The 20,105-nt window shown below is 55.9% G+C and overlaps 1 protein-coding gene across 6 annotated transcripts in view; it reads left to right on the top strand.

Annotated features, from left to right (window-relative positions):
- APBA2 (amyloid beta precursor protein binding family A member 2) overlaps positions 1-20,105 on the top strand; it is a 137,404-nt gene that overhangs the window by 112,895 nt on the left and 4,404 nt on the right. For 5 of the 6 annotated variants that reach the window (XM_044932769.2, XM_006066407.4, XM_025271826.3 and 2 more), the window contains 7 exons: positions 4,673-4,818; positions 5,548-5,583; positions 7,498-7,584; positions 12,944-13,129; positions 16,933-17,112; positions 17,913-18,125; positions 19,418-19,537. In XM_044932769.2, the coding sequence (XP_044788704.2) occupies positions 4,673-4,818; positions 5,548-5,583; positions 7,498-7,584; positions 12,944-13,129; positions 16,933-17,112; positions 17,913-18,125; positions 19,418-19,537 (968 nt within the window). The remainder of the gene's footprint in view (positions 1-4,672; positions 4,819-5,547; positions 5,584-7,497; positions 7,585-12,943; positions 13,130-16,932; positions 17,113-17,912; positions 18,126-19,417; positions 19,538-20,105) is intronic. The other variant, XM_025271825.3, reaches the window with a different exon arrangement.

Genomic DNA, 20,105 nt, shown 5'->3' with positions numbered 1-20,105 from the left:
GGATCTGCACTTCCTCCCTCACTTCTTGGTAGATTTCATTTCTTGGCAGAGACAGCAATTGTAGCTCCACCTGCTTATCCAGGATGTCAGTGATGTGGCTGTATGATGGGGTATTAATCAGCACCCCTGGATTGATGGATTGATGGTTATTCAATTTGGAATTTATGGTTGGCACAGCAATGAGCAGCCTTGTGGGTGTGTCCTGGTGATCAAGTGTGTGTTACTTTAGATAGAGAAGGGCTTCTGGACAGAGCATGCCTGCAGCTTTACTTGGCACTTCCCCAGCACTTTACATGCACTTCTCCAGGACTCCTGAGTTTCTTTTGGGGGCCTCTGGGCTCCTGCCACTAAATTTCCTCAGAAGCCCCGCTACCCTCTCCCAGGGCTCTCTCCTCAGTGGAGTAATAGCAGCTCCATCCATCCAGCCTTGTCTATAGCCGGCTTTCCAGCCTTCCTCGTCCAGGCCCCTTCCAGGTCTTGCTGACTGAACCTCCTGGGGGAATCAGTGTGTTGCTGTCCATTTGTCCTAGCCCACACCACCGTCATCACCTTCATTCTACCAGCACCACCATCATCACTATAATCATCACCATCGTTATCATCACTTACTTGCTAGGACTCCTGCAGTAACCTCCCAGCTCTTCTCCCTCCTTCCCCTCTGCTGTTTGCCTGTCTGCTGCCTTAGTTACTCTGCGAAGGTTTCCTGACGGATACCCTGTAGTGACAGTCCTGAGTGTGGCCCCAGAGTTCTCATATCTGGCTGGTACTTGCTCTACAACCTCCACTTGTCCTAACCATTGGCCCACCCCTTGCTCCAGCAATCTGCACATCTCTGTGCCACCTCAGGGCCTTTGCACCTGCTCTTGCCTCAACCTGAGGACCTCTCTCCTCTCCCTCTGTGGCTTGTTGAGGAGAGGGGCTTAGAAATGCTTTGTGCCTGGATCAGTGACAGTGATCTTGGGCAAAATATTTGACTCCATGTAGACTGTCCTTTGTAAAACTAGAACACTGAAGTCTGCTTCACAGGTTTGATGGGGGCTTGATGGAGCAGGGGATCTGGTGTGTTGGGCTGGGGGCTGCACTTGGCAGCTTTTTGTACTCACACCCTCTTTCCCATCTGAGGCTGTGCTCTGGCCTCCCCAGCCACCCCCTCCACGACCTCCGGGGGCAGCAGGCACAGCTGAATGAGATGACTTGGGGCCATGCCCCTGGAAGCCTTGTCCACCCTCTCCCTTTAGGATAATCTCTCCAAGGTAGCATGGCCGGGGGCTCCAAGACATGGCTCTGGGCACCTCCCACCCCTTCCCTGTTCAGAGAAGCCACTGGGGCCTCTGATTCCCCAGTGGGTGTTTCACATGAAGGCTCCCTCCAGCAGGGAGCACACGGGCACCTGTTCTCATATTCAGGCTGAGCAGCAGCATTCTGATACACACGTGTACGTGTGCATCATGCAAAGGGAGTTAGTAGGAGAAATTCCTTCTGGGGACACAGATTCTGTCTGGTCCTGTGTTGTTCTGTCTCCCTCTAGTGGGCTCAGCTGCGTGTTTGTTCAGGAGTTGAACAAAATAAGGACAGTTTATACTCAAACACACAGGACCAGCTGCTTCAGCCTTAGAATGAAGCTGGTTAATCCTTGCTCCTGCGTTTGGTGATTGGAGTTGAGAGCTGTGTCTGTGAAGCTGAAATACCCCCCCTCTCCCTACTGGCCACTCCTTGGTGCTTCGGCTGGGTGGGTGTTTGAATGGCGGGCTGGTGTGGGAGGTGTGTGTGTGTGTAGTGTTTCCTATTTGAAGAAAGAGCAAGGCAGGAGTGACATGACCCCCCCACCCCTCATGGAGAGGGACTGTCTGCTGGCCTTGTAACAAAGCCCCCAGTCCTTCACTGGCCTTTTCCCGGGGAGCAGATGGTCCATGGGTGTGGGTGGTGGACCCCACAGCCTAGAATCGGGTGACTTCACATCAGAAGTCTGTGCCCCCTGATGGGCCCCAGATCTGGTGGGCACCCAGATGGGGCCAGCCTTTAGTAAGGCTACTCTGGGGTGTGGGGTTAGACAGAAAAGGTCCGGGAGCTGACTACCCTGGGGAACTGGCAAGTGGAGCATTAAAGACAGAGACTTCAGCTTTATCTCCATCCCCAGGGATGGGGGGCACAGAGTATCACATGATCCCCCCACCTACCCCATACTTGCTGAGGACCAGACCCTGAGCACTGTCTGGGGGTGTTGGGCAAGCATGACCCCAGGGCTCCTGGGACCAGCTGGACTTTTCCCTGAGAACAGAGTGATGCCATCTACTGCTCAGCAAGGGCTTCCCTGATAGCTCAGTTGGTAAAGAATCTGTTTGCAATGTGAGAGACCTGGGTTTGATCTCTGGGTTGGGAAGATCCCCCAGAGAAGGGAAAGGCTACACACTCCAGTATTCTTGCCTAGAGAATTCCATGGACTGTATAGTCCATGGGGTCACAAAGAGTCAGAAACAACTGAGTGACTTCTACTTCACTCACCAATAAGATGGACCCTGGGGACATGCTCACTGGGGCACAGGAGGCATGAGGTGGTAAAAACGGAAGTGCCCCAGTCAGGAGCACTGAGGGTCGGGGTGGAGGCTACTATTAATGCCCGAGCTGGATGCCCTGTTCCCTCCGTTGGAAATGACTTCTGCCTCTGCCTGGGTCATGACAGGCCTGATGTGCCTGTGTGTGGACCAGGTGGCTGATAGATGGACAGGGAAGAGTCCTCCCCACCCCCCAGTGCCTTCCCCCTCCCATTACCCCTCCCCTGGAGCCCCCAGCCCTGCCTAGCTGGAAGAAGGTTGTTCATCTGCAGAGCAAGGACCATGGTGCCTGATGGATGGACAAGGAGGGGTCCTCTCCCAGTGCCTTCCCCTCCCATCACCCCTCCCTCTCCCATCACCCCTCCCCCATCTCCCCATCCCTCTGCCATCACACCCCTCCACCACCCCTCCCCCTCCCATCACCCCTCCCCTGGAACCCCCAGCCCTGCCCAGCTGGGACAAGGTTGTTCAACTTCAGAGCAGAGCCCAAGGCACCTGAGATGGAACAAGCAGCCTGATTTGACCCCCGGTTGTGGAGCCGCTCTCAGAGGATCTGGTTGAGGCTTCCACACAGGCAATCAGAGCTTCCTGGAGGAAGCCATGGGGGCCCCTAGGCGCATCCTCTGGGGGCTGTTGAGGGGAGGATGTCAGGGTCAGTGGGAGAAAGGGGGTCCCTGGTGTGATGATGCCAGGGCCCCCAGTTCTATGCCATCAGGACGGAAACTGACCTGGGGCATTCCTGAGTCAAGACCTAATAACATTGCATGTGTGCATGCTAAGTTGCTTCAGTCATGTCCAACTCTTTGTGACCCATGGACTGTAGCCCACCAGGCTCTTCTGTCCATGGGATGCTCCGGGCAAGAATATTGGAATGGGTTGCCATGCCCTCCTCTAGGGGATCTTCCCGACCCAGGGATCGAACCCACATCTCTGGCACCTCCTGCATTGGCAGGGAGGTTCTTTACCTCCAGCGCCACCCAGAAAACCCCCTGTTAACATTAGGTTCCTCTTAGACTTCAGAACCCTCACCTTGTTCTGAAGTGCCTCGTAGAATCAGCCTTATTGCAGGAGCTGCTGCTCTGGTGTGAAGAGACAGTCGTCCCTTTGTCATCCGTGGTTTCCCAGTGTGTGTGTCTGCTGGGTGAGCCTAGATATGGGTCCTCAGGCCAGTGGGCACTCACTGTGACCGGTTTTGGAGCTTTGATCTAAAGCCCATGAAGCTGGTTTGTTGGAGTGAGAGTGAAGCTTACAGCTTTCCTCCAGGCATCCCAGACACACATGCAGGCTCTTCTCCTGAGGTTTAAAGAGAGCAAACGTTGCAGAGAGTAAGTGTGGAGACCTGCCCTGAGTCCAATGTCGGCCTGAGGTTGGGTCAGTGAGGTGGCGCCTTTGTCTCGGGTGTCAACCTGCTCGGTGCCCCCCCACTCAGTCCACAGACCCCGGGTATCTGGGGTGGAGACACCGGCAGAAGCTGGAACCCCTCTAGGAGTGGCCTGTTCTGTGGCTGTTGACATGTCAGTTAATTAGGATTGCATATAGATTTTAAAATTCAGTTCTTCTGTCACACTAGCCAACATGTTCAAGTTCTCAAAAGCCAAGTGAGGCCACCGGTTCCCACATTAAACAGCTCAGAGATGGAATATTCAAGATCTTGCTGTTGATAGCTCTGGTCTTGAGGCAGCCGGTGGAACAGAGACCACGTCACCCAGCCTGGACTGGGGCGTGTGGAGCAGGAGGAGCCAGACCAGCTTGTGAGGGGCTGCAGGCCTGCAGGAGCCCCAGGGCACACAACTGGAGCCTGGTGGGCATTCCCATCACTGAAACCTCGTGGGCTGTCTGGAGTCCCAGGGCTCAGGGCTGATCAGGAGATGTTTGGGAAAGGGCGCCCTGGGATTGTAGCACACCACTCTCCCCTTGGAGGCCTGAGTATCTGAGGTACACTGCCTGGCCCGGCGTTGTCCTCCTGGGGTGTGCAGGGTTTCCTGGCTGGGGTGCAGTTACTTGCTCTGTGCACTGTGGGGTGATGGGGGCAGGACTCCTATGCCCTCCACGCCGAAGGCCCCTGGCCCTGCTGCCTTGCCCCTGCATGCTCTCAGAAGTTGACAGCTGTCCCCACTCAGTTCCAGGGCCCTGTGAGCCAGAAGACCTCATCGACGGGATCATCTTTGCAGCCAACTACCTGGGCTCCACGCAGCTGCTTTCAGAGCGGAACCCATCCAAAAACATCAGAATGATGCAGGCACAGGAGGCTGTCAGCCGGGTCAAGGTATGGGAGGCCCAGGACAGCTGGGTTCCCTACAGGGAGCACTGGAGGGGGTGGGCGACATGGCCTTCTATCCAGCTGTGACCCGCCCGCCAGCCCTGGGTGCAAGAGCGGGAGCGTCTGAGGTGCCTGGCGGGGCTGAGGGAGATGGGGGCTGGGGGCGCAGAGGCTCCTTAACGAGGACCTGCCACTGGGCCCCCTGGACATGCAATTTGTAAAATGTGGTTGTTCCAAAGTGTTCAAGTCACGTGTGTGTGGATCCTCTAGTTCCTTTTTGACAGTCTGTGTATCTATAGTGCCAGAGTCCTTGCAGAAAGGTGAACAAACAAACAAAATCATATGTTTTATTTAAATTTATGACCTCAAGAAAAGCTCTGATGTACCTGCAGCTCCGGGTGGCTGCTTGAAGTGTGAAGTGTGGGTGTGGGTTTGAAGTGTGGGTGTGGGTTTGAAGTGTGGGTGTGGCCAGGCTCGGAGGCAGGAGGGCAGGACCTCGTCAACAAAGATAACAGGGTCAGGAGAGAGGAGGGGTGCTCTGAGGACATGCCCCTCTGAGCAGTCGGGGGTCTGTGGACGTCTGTACCCCTGCAGCCCACCCCCCCATCCTGGTCATGCTCTTCAGCTGAGGGAAAGGGGCTCCAGACATGAGCCTCCTGTGCTGGTCAGGAGGGGACAGAGCAACCCAGCTCACTTTGTGCCCACCTGTTTTTCTTTCTCTTTCATGCTGCTCAGAGGATGCAAAAGGCTGCCAAAATCAAGAAGAAAGCGGTGTGTAGGATGTGGGGTTTGCGGGTGTGTCTGTGGCTTGTCCTGTGCACTGGGAGGGGGCAGGGAGGGCCCTAGGAGCAGAAATGATGTGTCAAACCCATTTTCTATTCTCTTGCTTGGTCAGTCCTAGACTTTTGAGTGAAAAACCACCCACTCACAGAAGCGTTTAATTGTTGTCCTTTTTCATTTCCTTTTTTGAGTCTCCGTGAGCTAGAGCATGGTCACTGCCATGTGTGATGTGGCTGGTTTGTGTAGACATTGTAAAGTGTGGCTCTGATATGACCGTGTGATGCGTTCAGTGCCTAGGCCCCCTGTACAGAGTTAATTAAATCGCCCTGATATTTAAAGACTCATTAAGTTTAATTTACTGAATCGGGATGAAGAGAAGTGCTGTCTGCCCAGGGGACCCTTTTTCTATGGAGAAAATTTCTGGAGCGTGGGCAGGCTTTTAAAAATCTCAGGTCGACCTTCAGTTCTTTGTTCAGTAGTCTGGTTGGTTAGTAAATGCTGGGTGTTTTCTAACCATCCTCCCACTTCAGGAAGTGTCCCATGCTCAGTGTCCAAGGGGCTGGCTGGGCACTGGCTCTGCTTGGGCATCAGGAGAGTCAGTCCCCTGTACCCACCTGGACACCACATTATGGTGACATGGCCAAGGACCCTGCCAGGGGCTCCCTCCTGCTGCAGTGAGACATTGTCCCTCAGGCCCCATGATGCCTGCTGTCTGCCCAGTGGCCCCTCTTTGGGTTCCTTCAGCTGCAGGAAAGGCAGGACCTCACACACACCCCTCTGCTCCAGCTGCCTTTGTGCTGGGTGCCCCCCAGGCACAGCAGAGAAGGCCTGGCCTTGAAGACCTGCAGTGGGATGTGCTTTCCCCGAGGAGATGCACGCCCATCCCAGGCAGCTGGAGTAGGATGGTCAGTGTGGACCCCAGCCTTCTCTTTGGGTCCAAAGAACCCAGAGGGGTTGGGCATAGGCACAGCAGATCTCAGCGGCCAGCCAAGGCCAGCGATGACCTCCATGAAGGATTGTTCTTTCTCTCGGCCAGGAAGATGCTCGGGGTCATTGCCAAGGGCCCCTTCACTGGTCTGCCTGCAGCTGGCCAGGCCAACAACAATGGGAAGGTCCCCGTGAGGAAGCAGGGTCCCCAGCAGAGAGTCCCCACCCCAGGGGCTTGCCAGTGTAATCGCCATGCACAGGAGTAATTAAGAATCCCCTATGACTGGCTGTCTTGGTTCGGGCCAGCCCCTGAGCATGCACTCAGCTTCCAGAACATTCCTTTACACATCACTAGCGGCCATACAGTGGGCATACCCAGGAGAGGATGGGCATTTGTGGGGTGGCTTCTCCAGTGTCCTATGAGGGCAGTGCCTGTTCTAGTAGAGATCTTGCCCCCTTAGGGTTTTTGGAAGATGGCGGGGGAAAGGCGGGGGAGTTGACACAGTCATTGACACGACTGTGCCTTTAAACCAGAAGAAAATGCAGATATGCATTTCCACCAGTGTGAAAAATCCGTCCCCCCGCCTTTCCTGGCGATACTTATAATCCCGAATCCAAGAAATGTAGCTCTAGTACCAGACTTGGTGTTTCTGCTGTGTTCCAGAGGTTCGGCAGGCAGGCTCGCTTCTCCTGGAGTGGGGGGCTGCACTCTGGATGCTGCGGCACAAGCCCCCCTGGCATCCGGCCCCCTCCTGTTCAGCCTCCTGGAAGCAGTCCCCCTGCTGTCCTGTGCAAACCGCCCCAAGAGCTCACTTAGCGGAGATGGGCTCGGAAGCCCGCGTTTAGACTCCCATGGCTGCTTCTGCCGATGAGCTTCTCCCTCTAGGGGCGCTCGGGGTCCTGCATGAGATTGTCAGGCCTTTGTCTGAGTTAGTTTTTTTTCTAAGGTTTGTAACGGTCTCCACCATCCTTTCTTAGAATTCTGAGGGAGATGCCCAGACACTGACGGAAGTGGATCTCTTCATCTCCACCCAGAGGATCAAGGTGTTAAATGCGGACACACAGGTGAGCCTGGGGAGACGGGGGGCTTTAAAATCATGCTCAGGAGCTCCCAGGAGAGCCAGGTCGAGCTGCAGACACCCTCTGTGGGGCTGAGACCATGTCCTTGGGACATCCCCCGGCCCCTGCCATGGAATATAGAGTGAGCTCTGCGGGGTGGGCAGCAGCCTCGGGCTGGGCGGGTGAGGCTGGTGATCAGGTGTAGCAGCAGTGGGCATGAAATAGAGACATGATGAAGGGGAGCCGGGGGTAGGGGAGCAGGAGTCCTGTGCTCACCCTCGGGTTCCCAACGGCCCTCTCGAGGCCTCTGTGCACCAGGCTGGGAGATGGAGCTGGAAGGCGGAGACCCGGGCCACCCTTGGTCCCCAGGTGCTCCAGTGGGGAGGGTCCTGAGATCTCTTTCCTGTGAACCATGTGCCCAGCTTGTGTCCCCAGGTGCTCCAGTGGGGAGGGTCCTGAGATCTCTTTCCTGTGAACCATGTGCCCAGCTTGTGTCTGACTCAATTCTTCTAGTCTTCCTGTGCCTGGGTCTTTGCATGAGCCTGCTATTGTGGGAACAGAAAAGCCAGATGGAGGGGGCTGGGAGCTGGGGGAGCTGGGCCACGGGTGGATGAGCTTTGCAGAGCCTAAGGGAGGGAGGGAGGGAGAGTGGCAGCTGTGGACAGACGTGAAGGGCCCGGCTCACTTTGGGGATGAGCGGGAGAGGCTGGCCAGATGCCGGGGTGACGGCCCCCTGCTTCTTGCCCTTGGCAAGTGGTCCGGGTGGTGACACCAGGTGTGTGAGCAGCCAGTTCCCCAGCTCCCTGTGGCCAGTGGTGTCAGATCCAGGGACGACCTTGTCGGACTCGGTTACAATGTCGGAAACGCAAACTAGTGATTTTCTCACTCTGTTCTGAATTTTGCTATCTAATGTGCTCTGTGTATAAGAGCTTCCTTTCCCCCCACCTTTTCTTTTCTTCCTTCTCACTGTGGACTTCTGAACTTTTCTTAAACTTGTGTTATAACCATCTTCCCCCATGGGCTTCCCTGCTGCCTCTGACGATAAAGAATCTGCCTGCAGTGTGGAAGACCCACCTTCTATCCCTGGGTTGGGAAGATCCCATGGAGAAGGAAATGGCAACTCTCTCCCATATTCTTGTCTGGATAATCCCATGGACAGAGGAGCCTGGCAGGCTATAGTCCATGGGGTTGGCAAAGTGTCGGACATGACTCAGTGTCTAACACTTTCACCTCACATAACCCTACCGTTGTTGTTCTCTTGGGTGCTTGCCTGCGCCATCCTGGAGCCCTGCCCTCGGTCTCAGATGGCATTCCTGAGACACTGAGATGTTCTTAGGCCTCCTTGCGCTCCCACTTCAGGCCTAGAACCGGCCACTCTCCAAGGAACCTTGGTTCATGTCCCTGGGGAGTGACATACAGAAATGAGACCTGGGTGCTGGCTGTGCCTGTCAATGCTGAGAGGCTATTGATCCTGGGCCCTGGAAATGAACCAAGCTGGACAGTACTGTTTTTAAAAGCCAGGAGTTTATACATGTGCCTCGTATTGGAGACCAGCTCCATAGGGTCCTGCTCACTGGCTCCCGATTCTGCACACAGCCTCAGTCCACAGCGTGGATCACAGCTCCCAACACCCTCAGTGTGCTGCCGCCCTTGCTGTCTCCTAGTGGACCATGTCCTTGCTGGGAAGCTGAGAGGGGCATAGGATGGCTCTTACACAGTGGATGAGCTGGTTTAACTTCTCAAGGCCCAGTGGGTGGGACAACCTGATGGATGTCTGGGGACAGAAATGGCAGCAGCACGTGTGTCTTGGAGCAGGAGTGACACCGTGATGTGGCTCCTGCCATGGCCTTCCCTTGCCGATCGATAGTAGAGGCCCTTCCTCCTCATGGGTCTGTCCCCGGGTAGCCAGAACTGGGCCTTGTCCCTCTGACCTTTGAGTCCAAGTTCCCCCATGGGGCCTTCCACCTGGTGGGAACTCAATTTGAAAGCATCAATTCTTTGGCGTTCAGTCTTCTTTAGCGTCCAACTCTCACATCTGTACATGTCTACTGGAAAAATCATACCTTTGACTAGATGGACCTTTATCAACAAAGTGATCTCTGGTTTTTAATACACTGTCTAGGTTTGTCATGGGCTTCCCAGGTGGCCCTAGTAGTAAAGAATCTGCCTGCCAATGCAGAAGACATAAGAGACTCGGGTTCGATTTCTGGGTCAGAAAGATCCCTTGAAGGAGGGCATGGTAACCCACTCCAGTGTTCTTGCCTGGAGAAACCCACGGACCTAGGGGCCTGGCAGGCTACAGTCCATGGAGTCGCAAAGAGTCAGACAACTGTAGAGACTTAGCAGCAGCTAGATTCGTCATAGCTTTCCTTCCAAGGAGCAAGTGTCTTATTGTGGTGCTGGAGAAGACTCTTGAGAGTCCGTTGGACTGCAAGGAGATCAAACCAGTCAATACTAAAGGTAATCAACCCTGAATATTCATTGGAAGGACTGAAGCTGAAGCTCCAATCCTTTGGCCACCTGGTGTGAAGAGCCGACTCATTGGAAAAGCCCCTGATGCTGGGAAAGATTGAGGGCAGGAGGAGAAGGGGACAACAGAGGATGAGATGTTTAGATAGCATCACTGACTCGATGGACATGAGTTTGAGCAAACTCTGGGAGATGGTGAAGGACAGAGGAGCCTGGCATGCTGCAGTCCATGGGGTTGCAAAGAGTCAGACATGACTTAGCAACTAAACAACAACAGGGAGCTACCTGAGTGGGTCAGGTGTAGGACACTTCACTGCTTTGGACTTTGTTTCCTGATGTTTTGTGGGCAAATGGTCTGGGCTAGCTCCTCCTTCTGGCCCCATCCCTCATCCACCCACCTGTCAGGGTCCTCAAGACCACCACAGCGTCCATAAGTTGATAAGAGGCTTCCTAGGATTCAGCATATGGTTGCACTCAAGCCTGAGAGTCACTGAGCACTGGGCACAGAGCAGAGTCACCAAAGAAGAGGATGCCTGGGGCTGAGCCTGGGGAAACCCTGAGTCCTTCTCAGTGGGGCCACTCAGGATGAGCTGAACTTTCTGGCCACAAGCTCTGACCGCATGAGTCAAGTGTGGGTTGTCAGGAAGCTAGAGAGCGTCAGCTCCTAGGGTCCTCCGTGGGGGCTGGTCACATGGCCATCTGTCCTGCCTGCCACCCACCAAAGTCTCAGACTCCGGACAGCAGTGGGGTTCAGGCTGGAGCTCACTGGACCAGATGCCTCAGGCGTGGTGAGCCTCTCTTACTACGTTGGGTGGGGTACCCTCCTGAAGTCCAGGTTTCCAGATGAGCCGAGGGCCACCTGTGGGCCGGCCTTTCTGCAGATGGTGTCAGTTCTGCCACGTCAGCCCATCTTTGCATTGCCTCCTCTCCCTGATGCTCCTGTGGGGGACTGCAGCCCCTGGGACTGGGAACAGGCCCATCCCTGAGAACTTGAGGGCTGGACACGTTTCCGAGCATCTAGGAGCCCCAGTGACTCTCAGAGGAGAGCTTGGTGCGGGGCCCTATGGAGGACAGATGGGGAGGCTCTGAACTCCCTTTCAGCCCTCCTCTCTTCCCTCCTGCTGGGTCTTTGGTGTCTGATCGGGGCTCTGGGATGGGGCATCAGCTCCCGAGAGTGGACTGACCAGAAGTCGCCATTTCCTTTGCCTGCTCGCTCAAGGTCAGGCCTTAATCCACATGGGCTCTCCATCCTGGTGGCCACAGCATCATGGCCATGCTCTGGGCAGCCACTGCCCAGACCCCTGTTGGCCAGGCCTACCTCCTGGGTAAGGGGCAGGCCCATGCTGTGGTTTTGAGTGTCTGTCTTTGCTGGATGTTTGTCCCATTGTGCTCTTCCCGAGGCCCCATTTTCTCCATGTCAGTCCTCGAGTTCTCTTCTAGTGTTCTGGCCGCATCACAGCCACCGTGGGCCTCCTGGCGTCTTCTCCTCCCGTGGGGAGGGCTCTGTCCGAAGGGCATGGGGCTTTGCCACTTCTGTCCTCCAGCTCAGCTCACCCCACACTGTTCTCTGCCCACACACTCTGCAGAGGGCTGACTGGGACACCTGTGGTCACACTCCTGTCCCAGGGACCGGGCAGGACCCTCTGGTGGCTGTTGACATGCACTCAGAGTTGTAGCGGGGGAGCAAATTTCTGACACCTGGGAGTTGATTCAGATGTTTCTGAAAGTGGCCAGAAATCGAGATATGCCGAGAACCACACCCACCTGTCCCCTTGCAGCGTCCCTTCCTGGAAGGGGGCTCCTATAGTTTTAACCTACCCCGTACAGCCTTGACCAGAAATCATAGTGGCGCCAGGGAGGCAGGAATGCAAAGTGGCTTCTATGAGGAAATCAGAGGTCATGGAGGCTACAGAAGGACCCTGTTTTCTTTTATGGAAAGAGGACAAAGACATAAAAGACCAGCTGGTTAGATTCTCAGGACTTCTGTGTGCAGTCTTGCTGGGACATGGAGATTCCTGTCAGGCGGCAAAGGCCATCAAGAGCGATGGACCCTCCAGGGCCCTGAGGAGAGTTGAAGGGCTGCAGAGACCTGTCCAGCAGCATCAGGCAGGCTGCCTTGGGGTCCTCGCCTGGCCTGGGCTGCTCAGCTCCATGGGAGGGACTGTCCCTGGACAACACTGGCTCTGAAGCCTTCCTCCTCAGCTCAGCAGGAAGCCTAGGCCGGGCACCTGCCTCTCAAGGAAGGGACCCTTCAACAGACAGACAGAGACAGCCTCTGGTTGGATGCGGACAGGCCTCAGCTGCTGCTCTTCCCCTGAACAGGACCCCCACCCACATCTCACCCCCATGAGCATCATTTTGGAAGCTGTGAGGCTAAGGTGAAGGCAGATCACCTTGACTGTAAAGAATCACCACCCTAAAGTGCTCTGTCCATGGGGTCAGTGGTTCTCCACTAGGGAGACTCTCTCCCTTAGGGCCCAGTGGCTACAGCTGGAAATGTGGGTGGTCATCACAGCTTGGGATGAGGAGATGCCACTGGTGTGTGGTGGGTGGGGGCAGGGATGTTTCTGATTGTCCTACGGTGCCCAGGACACCCCACAATACAGGACGGTCCAGCCCCAAATGTCAGGGATGCCACTGGTGTCTAGTGGGGTGGGCAGGGATGTTGCTGAACACCCGACAAGGCCTAGGATACCCCAAAATATAGGATGGTCCAGCCCCAAATGTCAGGAGTGTGGAGGCTGAGAACCCCTAACTTAGATGTTTCTAGGGCTTGATCCCTGTAACCCGGGCCCTCCTTCCTTCTCTTGGCAGGAGACCATGATGGAACCCCTGATCTCGGGTGTTTCTAGGGCTCGTTCCCCATAACACAAGCCCTCTCTCCTTCTCCTGGCAGGAGACCATGATGGACCATGCCCTGCGCACCATCTCCTACATCGCGGACATCGGGAACATCGTGGTGCTGATGGCCAGACGCCGTATGCCACGCTCCGCCTCCCAGGACTGTATCGAGACCACCCCTGGGGCCCAGGAGGGGAAGAAGCAGTATAAGATGATCTGCCACGTGTTTGAGTCCGAGGACGTGAGTAAACGTGCAGGTGTGATGTTCCCTCCCAGCGGCTTGGGCCCCACAGGCTCCGAAGTGTCCCAGGAAACCTTGTATCTGGTGGGGATCATGTGCACCATCACGACACTCCCAGCAAAAGCAGTGATTTTTGTAACACTCTTGGAATTTGCAGAGACCATGGATACAGCTCTGTTTTGCTTCATGAAATGAGTTTTTGAGGAGTTTGTAAGCAGAACCCTAATTAAATAGGCTGAGGAGCTTTCTGACTAGGTCCTTTAGCAAAATCTTGTTCTTCCCAAATACAGTAGCCCCAACTCACTTTTCTGCTGAGGATCACACCCCTGCATGGGGAGGGTTACTGACGGGAAGGCATCTCTGCTTTTGCTCACGGCTGTTTCAGGCCATAAGAAGCTGGAAAATCCAGGGGGACCCTTGCACAACATGGGCTTGAACATGAGGTCTCACTTACCCGTAGACCTTTGTAGCTGTAGATGCTGCAGCGCTGCACGAGCCGTTTTGCTTGAATCCTCGGATCCCAAACTATGGACACAGGGAAATTGTGGGTATAGAGGGCTGATTATAAATTGTTGTTCAGTTGCTCAGTCATGTCTGACTCTTTGTGACCCCGTGGATTGCAGCACACCAGGCTTCCCTGTCCTCCACTATCTTGTGGAGTTTGCTTAAATTCATGTTTACTGAGTCGGTGATGCCATCCAGCCATTGCATTCTCTGTCATCCCCTTCTCATCCTGCCTTCAATCTTTACCAGCATCAGGGTCTTTCCCAATGAGTCGGCTCTTTACCTCAGGTGGCCAAAGTATTGGAGCTTCAGCTCCAATATCCAATATTCCTTCCAATGAATATTAAGGGTTGATTTCCTGTAGGATTGACTGGTTGGGTACAGAGAGCTGACTAGAAGTTAGACATGGATTTTTTTAGACTGTTCAGAGGGTCAGTGCCTGTAACCCTTGTTTTGTTCAGGGGTCAACTCTAATTCTGATGTTTAAAATACTACAGACTCACGACAGACCATGACCCTGCTGACTCCTGTGTTGGGTGGGATGAGAGCATCTTTCTGAGCCTAGAAGAGGGAGAAAGGGACGGGGGAAGGGAGCAGGAGGGCAGGAGGTGAGAGTGGTCTCTGGGGCGCCCCAAGCAGATCTGACTCAGGACCACCCCGGAGGCAGTGCTGAGCTGTTCTTGTGGCTGTTGGCAGGGTACGATTTTAATAAATTCTCTCCCCTCCGTGGACACTTGGAAGGGGCATTCTCAGTCACCAAGGGACTTGAGAGTGTCTAGGACCTGGAGCAGTGGAGTAGGGTCCCGGTGTTTTCAGATTTGAGCAGGGTGGGTCGGGGCAGTGACGTTTCTGCTAAGAAGTTGAAGTCAAGTGCGAGTGCTTTGAAGCAATGATGTTGATAGGAGAGGAAGTTTACATACAGATGCACTAGTGCACACTTGTGTTCCTTTCACCTTACACAGATGTCTGTGGACTCCTGCATGGACATGTTTGTGTAGCTCATGGCTTGAGGCATCTCAGAGACTCAGCATGGGGGGTTGTGATGGGTCCTGGAGAAGGGCCATGGTTGATGGGGGTGAGGCAGGACACAGGTGAGTCGGGTGAACAGCCTGCCTGTGCCGGGAGCAGGAAGTGTCCGAGCTGCCTGCCATGTCCTAGGGCTGCTGTGGTCTTGGTTTCTCACTGGGAGAGGAGGCTGAGAGCAAGGGCAGAAGTGTGTGGGGCTCCAAGTGGCCCTTGAACGTGTGTGGGAAAGATGGACTGGGAGGGGCATGAGAGGATAGAGCAGCCCCCTGGAGAATCGGGCCCTGATGATGGCCCCACCAGGTGGGCTGCCAGGGTGAGTGAAGTATCCAAGGGTCCCGTGCAAGCAGAAGGGGGAAATGGAACATGGCTGCTAGGACTCTGGCAGCCCCCTCAGAGCCTCTGTTTCCCCTCTGTTAAGTGGAAACCAGCACAGATGAGCCACAGAGGTGAGAGTGCTGAGGCCCCTTTGAGTGTCAGCCTCCATTGCCCCCCAGGGAGGCCCACTACACCTGCCCACCTTCTGGGCTCATGGCCCTAGCTGTGACCTGGGGAACGGGACAAGGGAGGGCCCTTGGGACTCAGGGGGAGGGCTGCCAGGATGAGGGCAGACAGGGGATGGGAGACTGCAGCCAGCAGCTGGTGGGAAGATGCTGAGGTTCCCGGAGTGAGCCCCACGGAGCCCGGGCGTGTACCACCTCATTCCCCAGAAGCTCCCCAGGTGGTGGGGGGCCATCCAGGTAAAGCTCAAAGGGCAGGCTCAGGGCAGTGGAAGAGGAGAGCACTAAGTGATGCTCAACCCCTTCTTAGTCAGGGGACACCAGTCAGAGGCCTGGGGGTGGTCAGTGTCAGCAAACCTGAGACCTCAGCAGATCAGGGCACGTCTGGGCCTCCAGGGCGCCCTCACCCTCCACCCACAGACAAGCCTCCTCCTGGAGGCCAGGATCCTCTGCTTGGCCTGAGGCTCTGCACGCGTCCGGGCCAGTGGCGCCACCTGGTGGCCGCAGGGCTCCACACCTGCGACTGAGCACACTCTGTCCTCCCTCTGAGCAGAGTGGCCAAACTGCCAGGATGCTGCTCCAAGGGTGAGCAGGGCTGGGTCCTGTTGAGTGGACGTGGGCTTCCCTCCTGCAGACTGTTCGGGGCCCAATGTGGGAAGGCCGTGCAGTCTAGCATCAGAGGGCTCCGAGCTCTGGCTCTGTTACCTGGCCCAGCCCAGGTTTTCATAAAGGCTTATTTGTTTGCAGCCTGAGAATCGTGCAGCATGTAGAGCAAGAATGGGACTTGGGCCAGACCCTCAGTTCCACGTGTTTTGGGTCATGTTGACCTGAGGTTTTTGCCGAGGGTCGCACTGCTCTCCCCTGGCTACCCAACTCTTTGGGTCTTTACCCTCGCCTCTCAAAGCCCTTCATCTGCACACCAGCAGGTGGTGTGTTAGCTCGTGCAGTGCTGCTCAGTGTCCAGACCTCTGCAGGGTTAGGGGTCCAACCCAGTCCATAGAGATGGTTCCATGGATGTAGAAAGAAGTGTGGTGACTTCCCTGGTGGTTCAGTGGTTAAGACTACACGCTTCCACTGCAAGAGGCATGGGTTTGATCCCTGATCAGGGAATTAAGATCCCATATGCTGTGTGACATGGCCAAAAAAAAAATATATATATATATACACATATATAAATATATATATATATATTTATGTATATATATATTAGAAAAAGAGAAGTAGAAAGAAGTGAGTTGCTCTGTGCCTTGCCCTGTGCCCTGTCCGCAAGGGCCCAGGCTTCTCATTGGCCTCACTTTGGCATATCCACACCCCCATGAGAGTGACTGGCACACATCCTGCCCCCACTCCTGCCCCTGATGGACTGGGTCCTGCTGCTGTGGAGAAATAAATACTGGGTGGATGACTGACAGCCTCTGTGATGTTCCCCAACAGGACACACCTCTAGGCTGCATCTGGAATAAGATGAGTGGAAAGAAAATACAACACAGTCACCAGGAAAAGCAACAGAATTATGGTCATTAGCAAATAATTCATAATCTCCTCAGACTTTATTGGACATAGGCTTTGTCTTAGGATGTCTGAGGTTTAGGGCAGCTCGGGTAGGGGCAGGCAGGGTGCCCAGCAGCAGAAGGGCTCCCCCCACGGAGACCCGGGCCACATTTCTCTGCAGCTCCTTGGAGCCCAGCCAGGGCCCCCCTCCCAACCCCATCCAGGCCTGTGTGCCTGCCTGTCTCCAGTGGCCGACCCTCTTCCATCCCCTCCCCTCTCCTGCAGGCACAGCTCATCGCCCAGTCCATTGGCCAGGCCTTCAGTGTGGCCTACCAGGAGTTCCTGCGGGCCAACGGCATCAACCCCGAGGACCTGAGCCAGAAGGAGTACAGTGACATCATTAACACCCAGGAGATGTACAACGACGACCTCATCCACTTCTCCAACTCGGAGAACTGCAAGGAGGTGGGTGACTGGGGACGGGAAGGGGCTCTTGGGCAGGGGGCCAGGGTGAGCCTTCCTGGTGTGTGGGCAGCGTCCCTCTGGCTCCCGCTTTTGCAGCGAGTACTTGTGTGTGAAGAGTGTGGTGCTGTTAGAGCAGAGGAGCTGCCAACAGTCCATCTTAATGACTCTGAACTTGTGCCCTTTACTGCTGCTCTTAGCCAGGGGCTCAGCCCCTGGTGGTGTTTCTGGAAGGCATGTGGGAGTGGGCTAGGAAGCCTCTCGTAGTGGGGCCTTGGCAGGCTCCCATGGGCTTGCTCAGGGCTCTCTAGAAAGTTCTCCTGAGACAGAGGGGGGAATTCCGGGGTGGCCTGTACCCTGCCTGCTTGTAAATGTGAACAATCCTGGCTTGCTGCTGAGTGAATGAGTGCTTGACAGGCAGCTCTCTGAGAGTGATCCAAGAGGCGGAGAGAAAATGAAGGACTTTTCTAGATGAATTTGGAGGCCTGGCAGGCTTTGCATCTGGATTCTGAGAATGTACCTCTGGCCTCTGTGGGTCTGGGAAGGTGAGGGGAGCCTGGACACTGGAGCCAAGCTTGGGGCTGGGGGTGGTCTGTGCTCTGGGTTCACAGGATGGTGGGGTGGGCCCTGAGAGGGCTTGGGAGCTGGAGCTGGGAGAGGCCAGGGGGATGGTTGGTGGGCCAGGATTTGTGGCCTTGGTTTGGAGGGCCCAGGTGGGGCTGGTCCTTCTGTGGGTGCTGGGCAGAGGCCTACCCCAGCCCCGTCTTAGGCAGGCCCCTCTTACTCTGCTGATTCCCTTGCAGCTGCAGCTGGAGAAGCACAAGGGTGAAATCCTGGGCGTGGTGGTGGTGGAGTCGGGTTGGGGCTCCATCCTGCCCACCGTGATCCTGGCCAACATGATGAATGGAGGCCCAGCTGCCCGCTCGGGGAAGCTGAGCATTGGTGATCAGATCATGTCCATCAATGGCACCAGCCTGGTGGGGCTGCCACTCGCCACCTGCCAGGGCATCATCAAGGTGGGCACGGGGCCCCTCGCTTTATCCATGATGCTTTGTATCCCCACTGACCCTCAGGGAGGCTGAGCCCAGAGAGACCCACCCAGTGACTTTGAACCCAAAATTGCACCACGTCTCTGACAAATCAAAGAGGGACCTGCCTCCAACCCCCACAGTGGGGATCTTGAGGGAGGTGCTGTCCGCTCTCACTTAGCTGGCTCCTGAACCATGGTGATCCCAGGAAAGGCCTGAGGACCTGTAGCTGTCAGGTGACCAGGCTGTCCTGGTTTGCCTGGGACTTTTCACTGACGGTCACACCTCCTGGACACCTGAGGAGGTGGGTCCCCAGGCTGGATCTGAGCTGGGGTGTTGCTCTCCCCATCTGACCGGAGGACCTGCAGGTGTCTCATCAAATGATACACTGCGGTCTCGCAGCTGGAGGATGGACCCCCACCCCACTGTCACTCACAGATGAAGTTCTGTGAGCTGGCTTCTGGACCTGAGGACCCAGTGGGTATCATGTAGCTAGATAGACAGAGAGACATATAAGAGGCCTCCATCAGATGTGCTGAGGCTGGGCCAGCCAGGACCCTCCCTCTGCAGGCTGAAGCTCCTGGGCAAGTTTCTCACCTGGGCTGTGATGGAGGCTTGTGTGTATGCGTGCATATGCACGTGTGCACACATGTGCATGAGGGAGGAGCTCCCTGCAGCCATGTTCAGGCCAGGCCTCTCCCCCTCCCTCCACTGAGTCCCAGGACTGTGGCTGCAGCTTTCACTGTCCCCTGGGGCCTGAGGTGGCCCTTGGCTTGAACTGGCCTGTCTTGGTGCAGACACGAGCCTCCCACTGGCAGATTTCTTTGCCCTGACTCCAGCACGAGGGTCCTTCTCTGGAGGACACTTTGTTTTCTGGATGGGGCCCTCATTGTCTTTGCAAACAGGAGGTTCCCTGAATGCAGCCTGGTGAGGGCCCCTCTCGTGACCCTTGAAGGTGACCAGGTGCCAGCTTCTTGGCTGTGCACAGGGGTACTCAGAGCCTGGCCTCTGGCCCTGAGGGCAGCTTATACTTGCCCAGGTCAAAGGGCACACCAGAGCACAGGGAGCCCCGACACACACTGCCGCCTGGGATGGCCGGCACCCCTGCATCGGGTAAGGGTGAGGCCTGCATCCACGCACAGGGGGACCTGGGTGCCCAGAGGGACCTGCCTCTGTCCCTCTGTGCCTAGGGCTCTGCCTTGCAGCCAGCTCACCCCCAGCCCGGGCCCCAGAACTTGTCTTTCTAGCAGCATCTCAGACCCTCGTGTTCCTGCTCACAGGGTCTGAAGAACCAGACACAGGTGAAGCTCAACATCGTCAGCTGCCCGCCAGTCACCACTGTCCTCATCAAGCGGCCAGACCTCAAATACCAGCTGGGTTTCAGCGTGCAGAACGGCATCGTGAGTCCGCTCGGCCCTCGGCAGCCTCCGCTGTGCCCGTGGATGGCTGTTGCAGGGGGCGGGGGCAGCTGTCTGTGTGCCCTCCGACCCCCTGCCCCAGAACAGCTCCTGTCTGATGGAGCAAGTTCCGGCCAGCAGCCAGGCCAGGCAGGGTGGGTGGGCCGGCGTACAGGTGGACTGGGTCCCTCCAGCCCCCCGGGGCACCCTATCCCGGTGGTGGTGTTCTCTGCAGACCCCTGCTTTGGAGTGGAGGAGAGCCCTCCTACCTCTGCGTTTGGGACGCAGCCAGTGACAGCGTCAGAGTCAGATGTGCGAAAGACACCTGCTCATTCCTGTGTTTATTCATTCACTCCTTAATTCACTTGCCCATTCAGTGCTTCGCTTGCAGTTCCAGCACTGTGCCAGCCGTGACCCCAGGCACTGGAGGCAGGACAGGAGGGCCTCCAGGAGTAGATGATGCTAGGTTCAATGAATGTTGGTCTGGCTGAAACTCTGCCTGTTCCTCAGCCAGGCTCTTCCCTCCAGAGTCCCACCTTCTCTTTGAGCTGTACCAGTTCTGTTTCCTGGG

The sequence above is a fragment of the Bubalus bubalis genome, chromosome 20 (genome assembly GCF_019923935.1).
Source record: "Bubalus bubalis isolate 160015118507 breed Murrah chromosome 20, NDDB_SH_1, whole genome shotgun sequence".
Lineage (NCBI taxonomy): Eukaryota > Metazoa > Chordata > Mammalia > Artiodactyla > Bovidae > Bubalus > Bubalus bubalis.
This window is presented reverse-complemented; position numbering and strand designations above follow the sequence as displayed.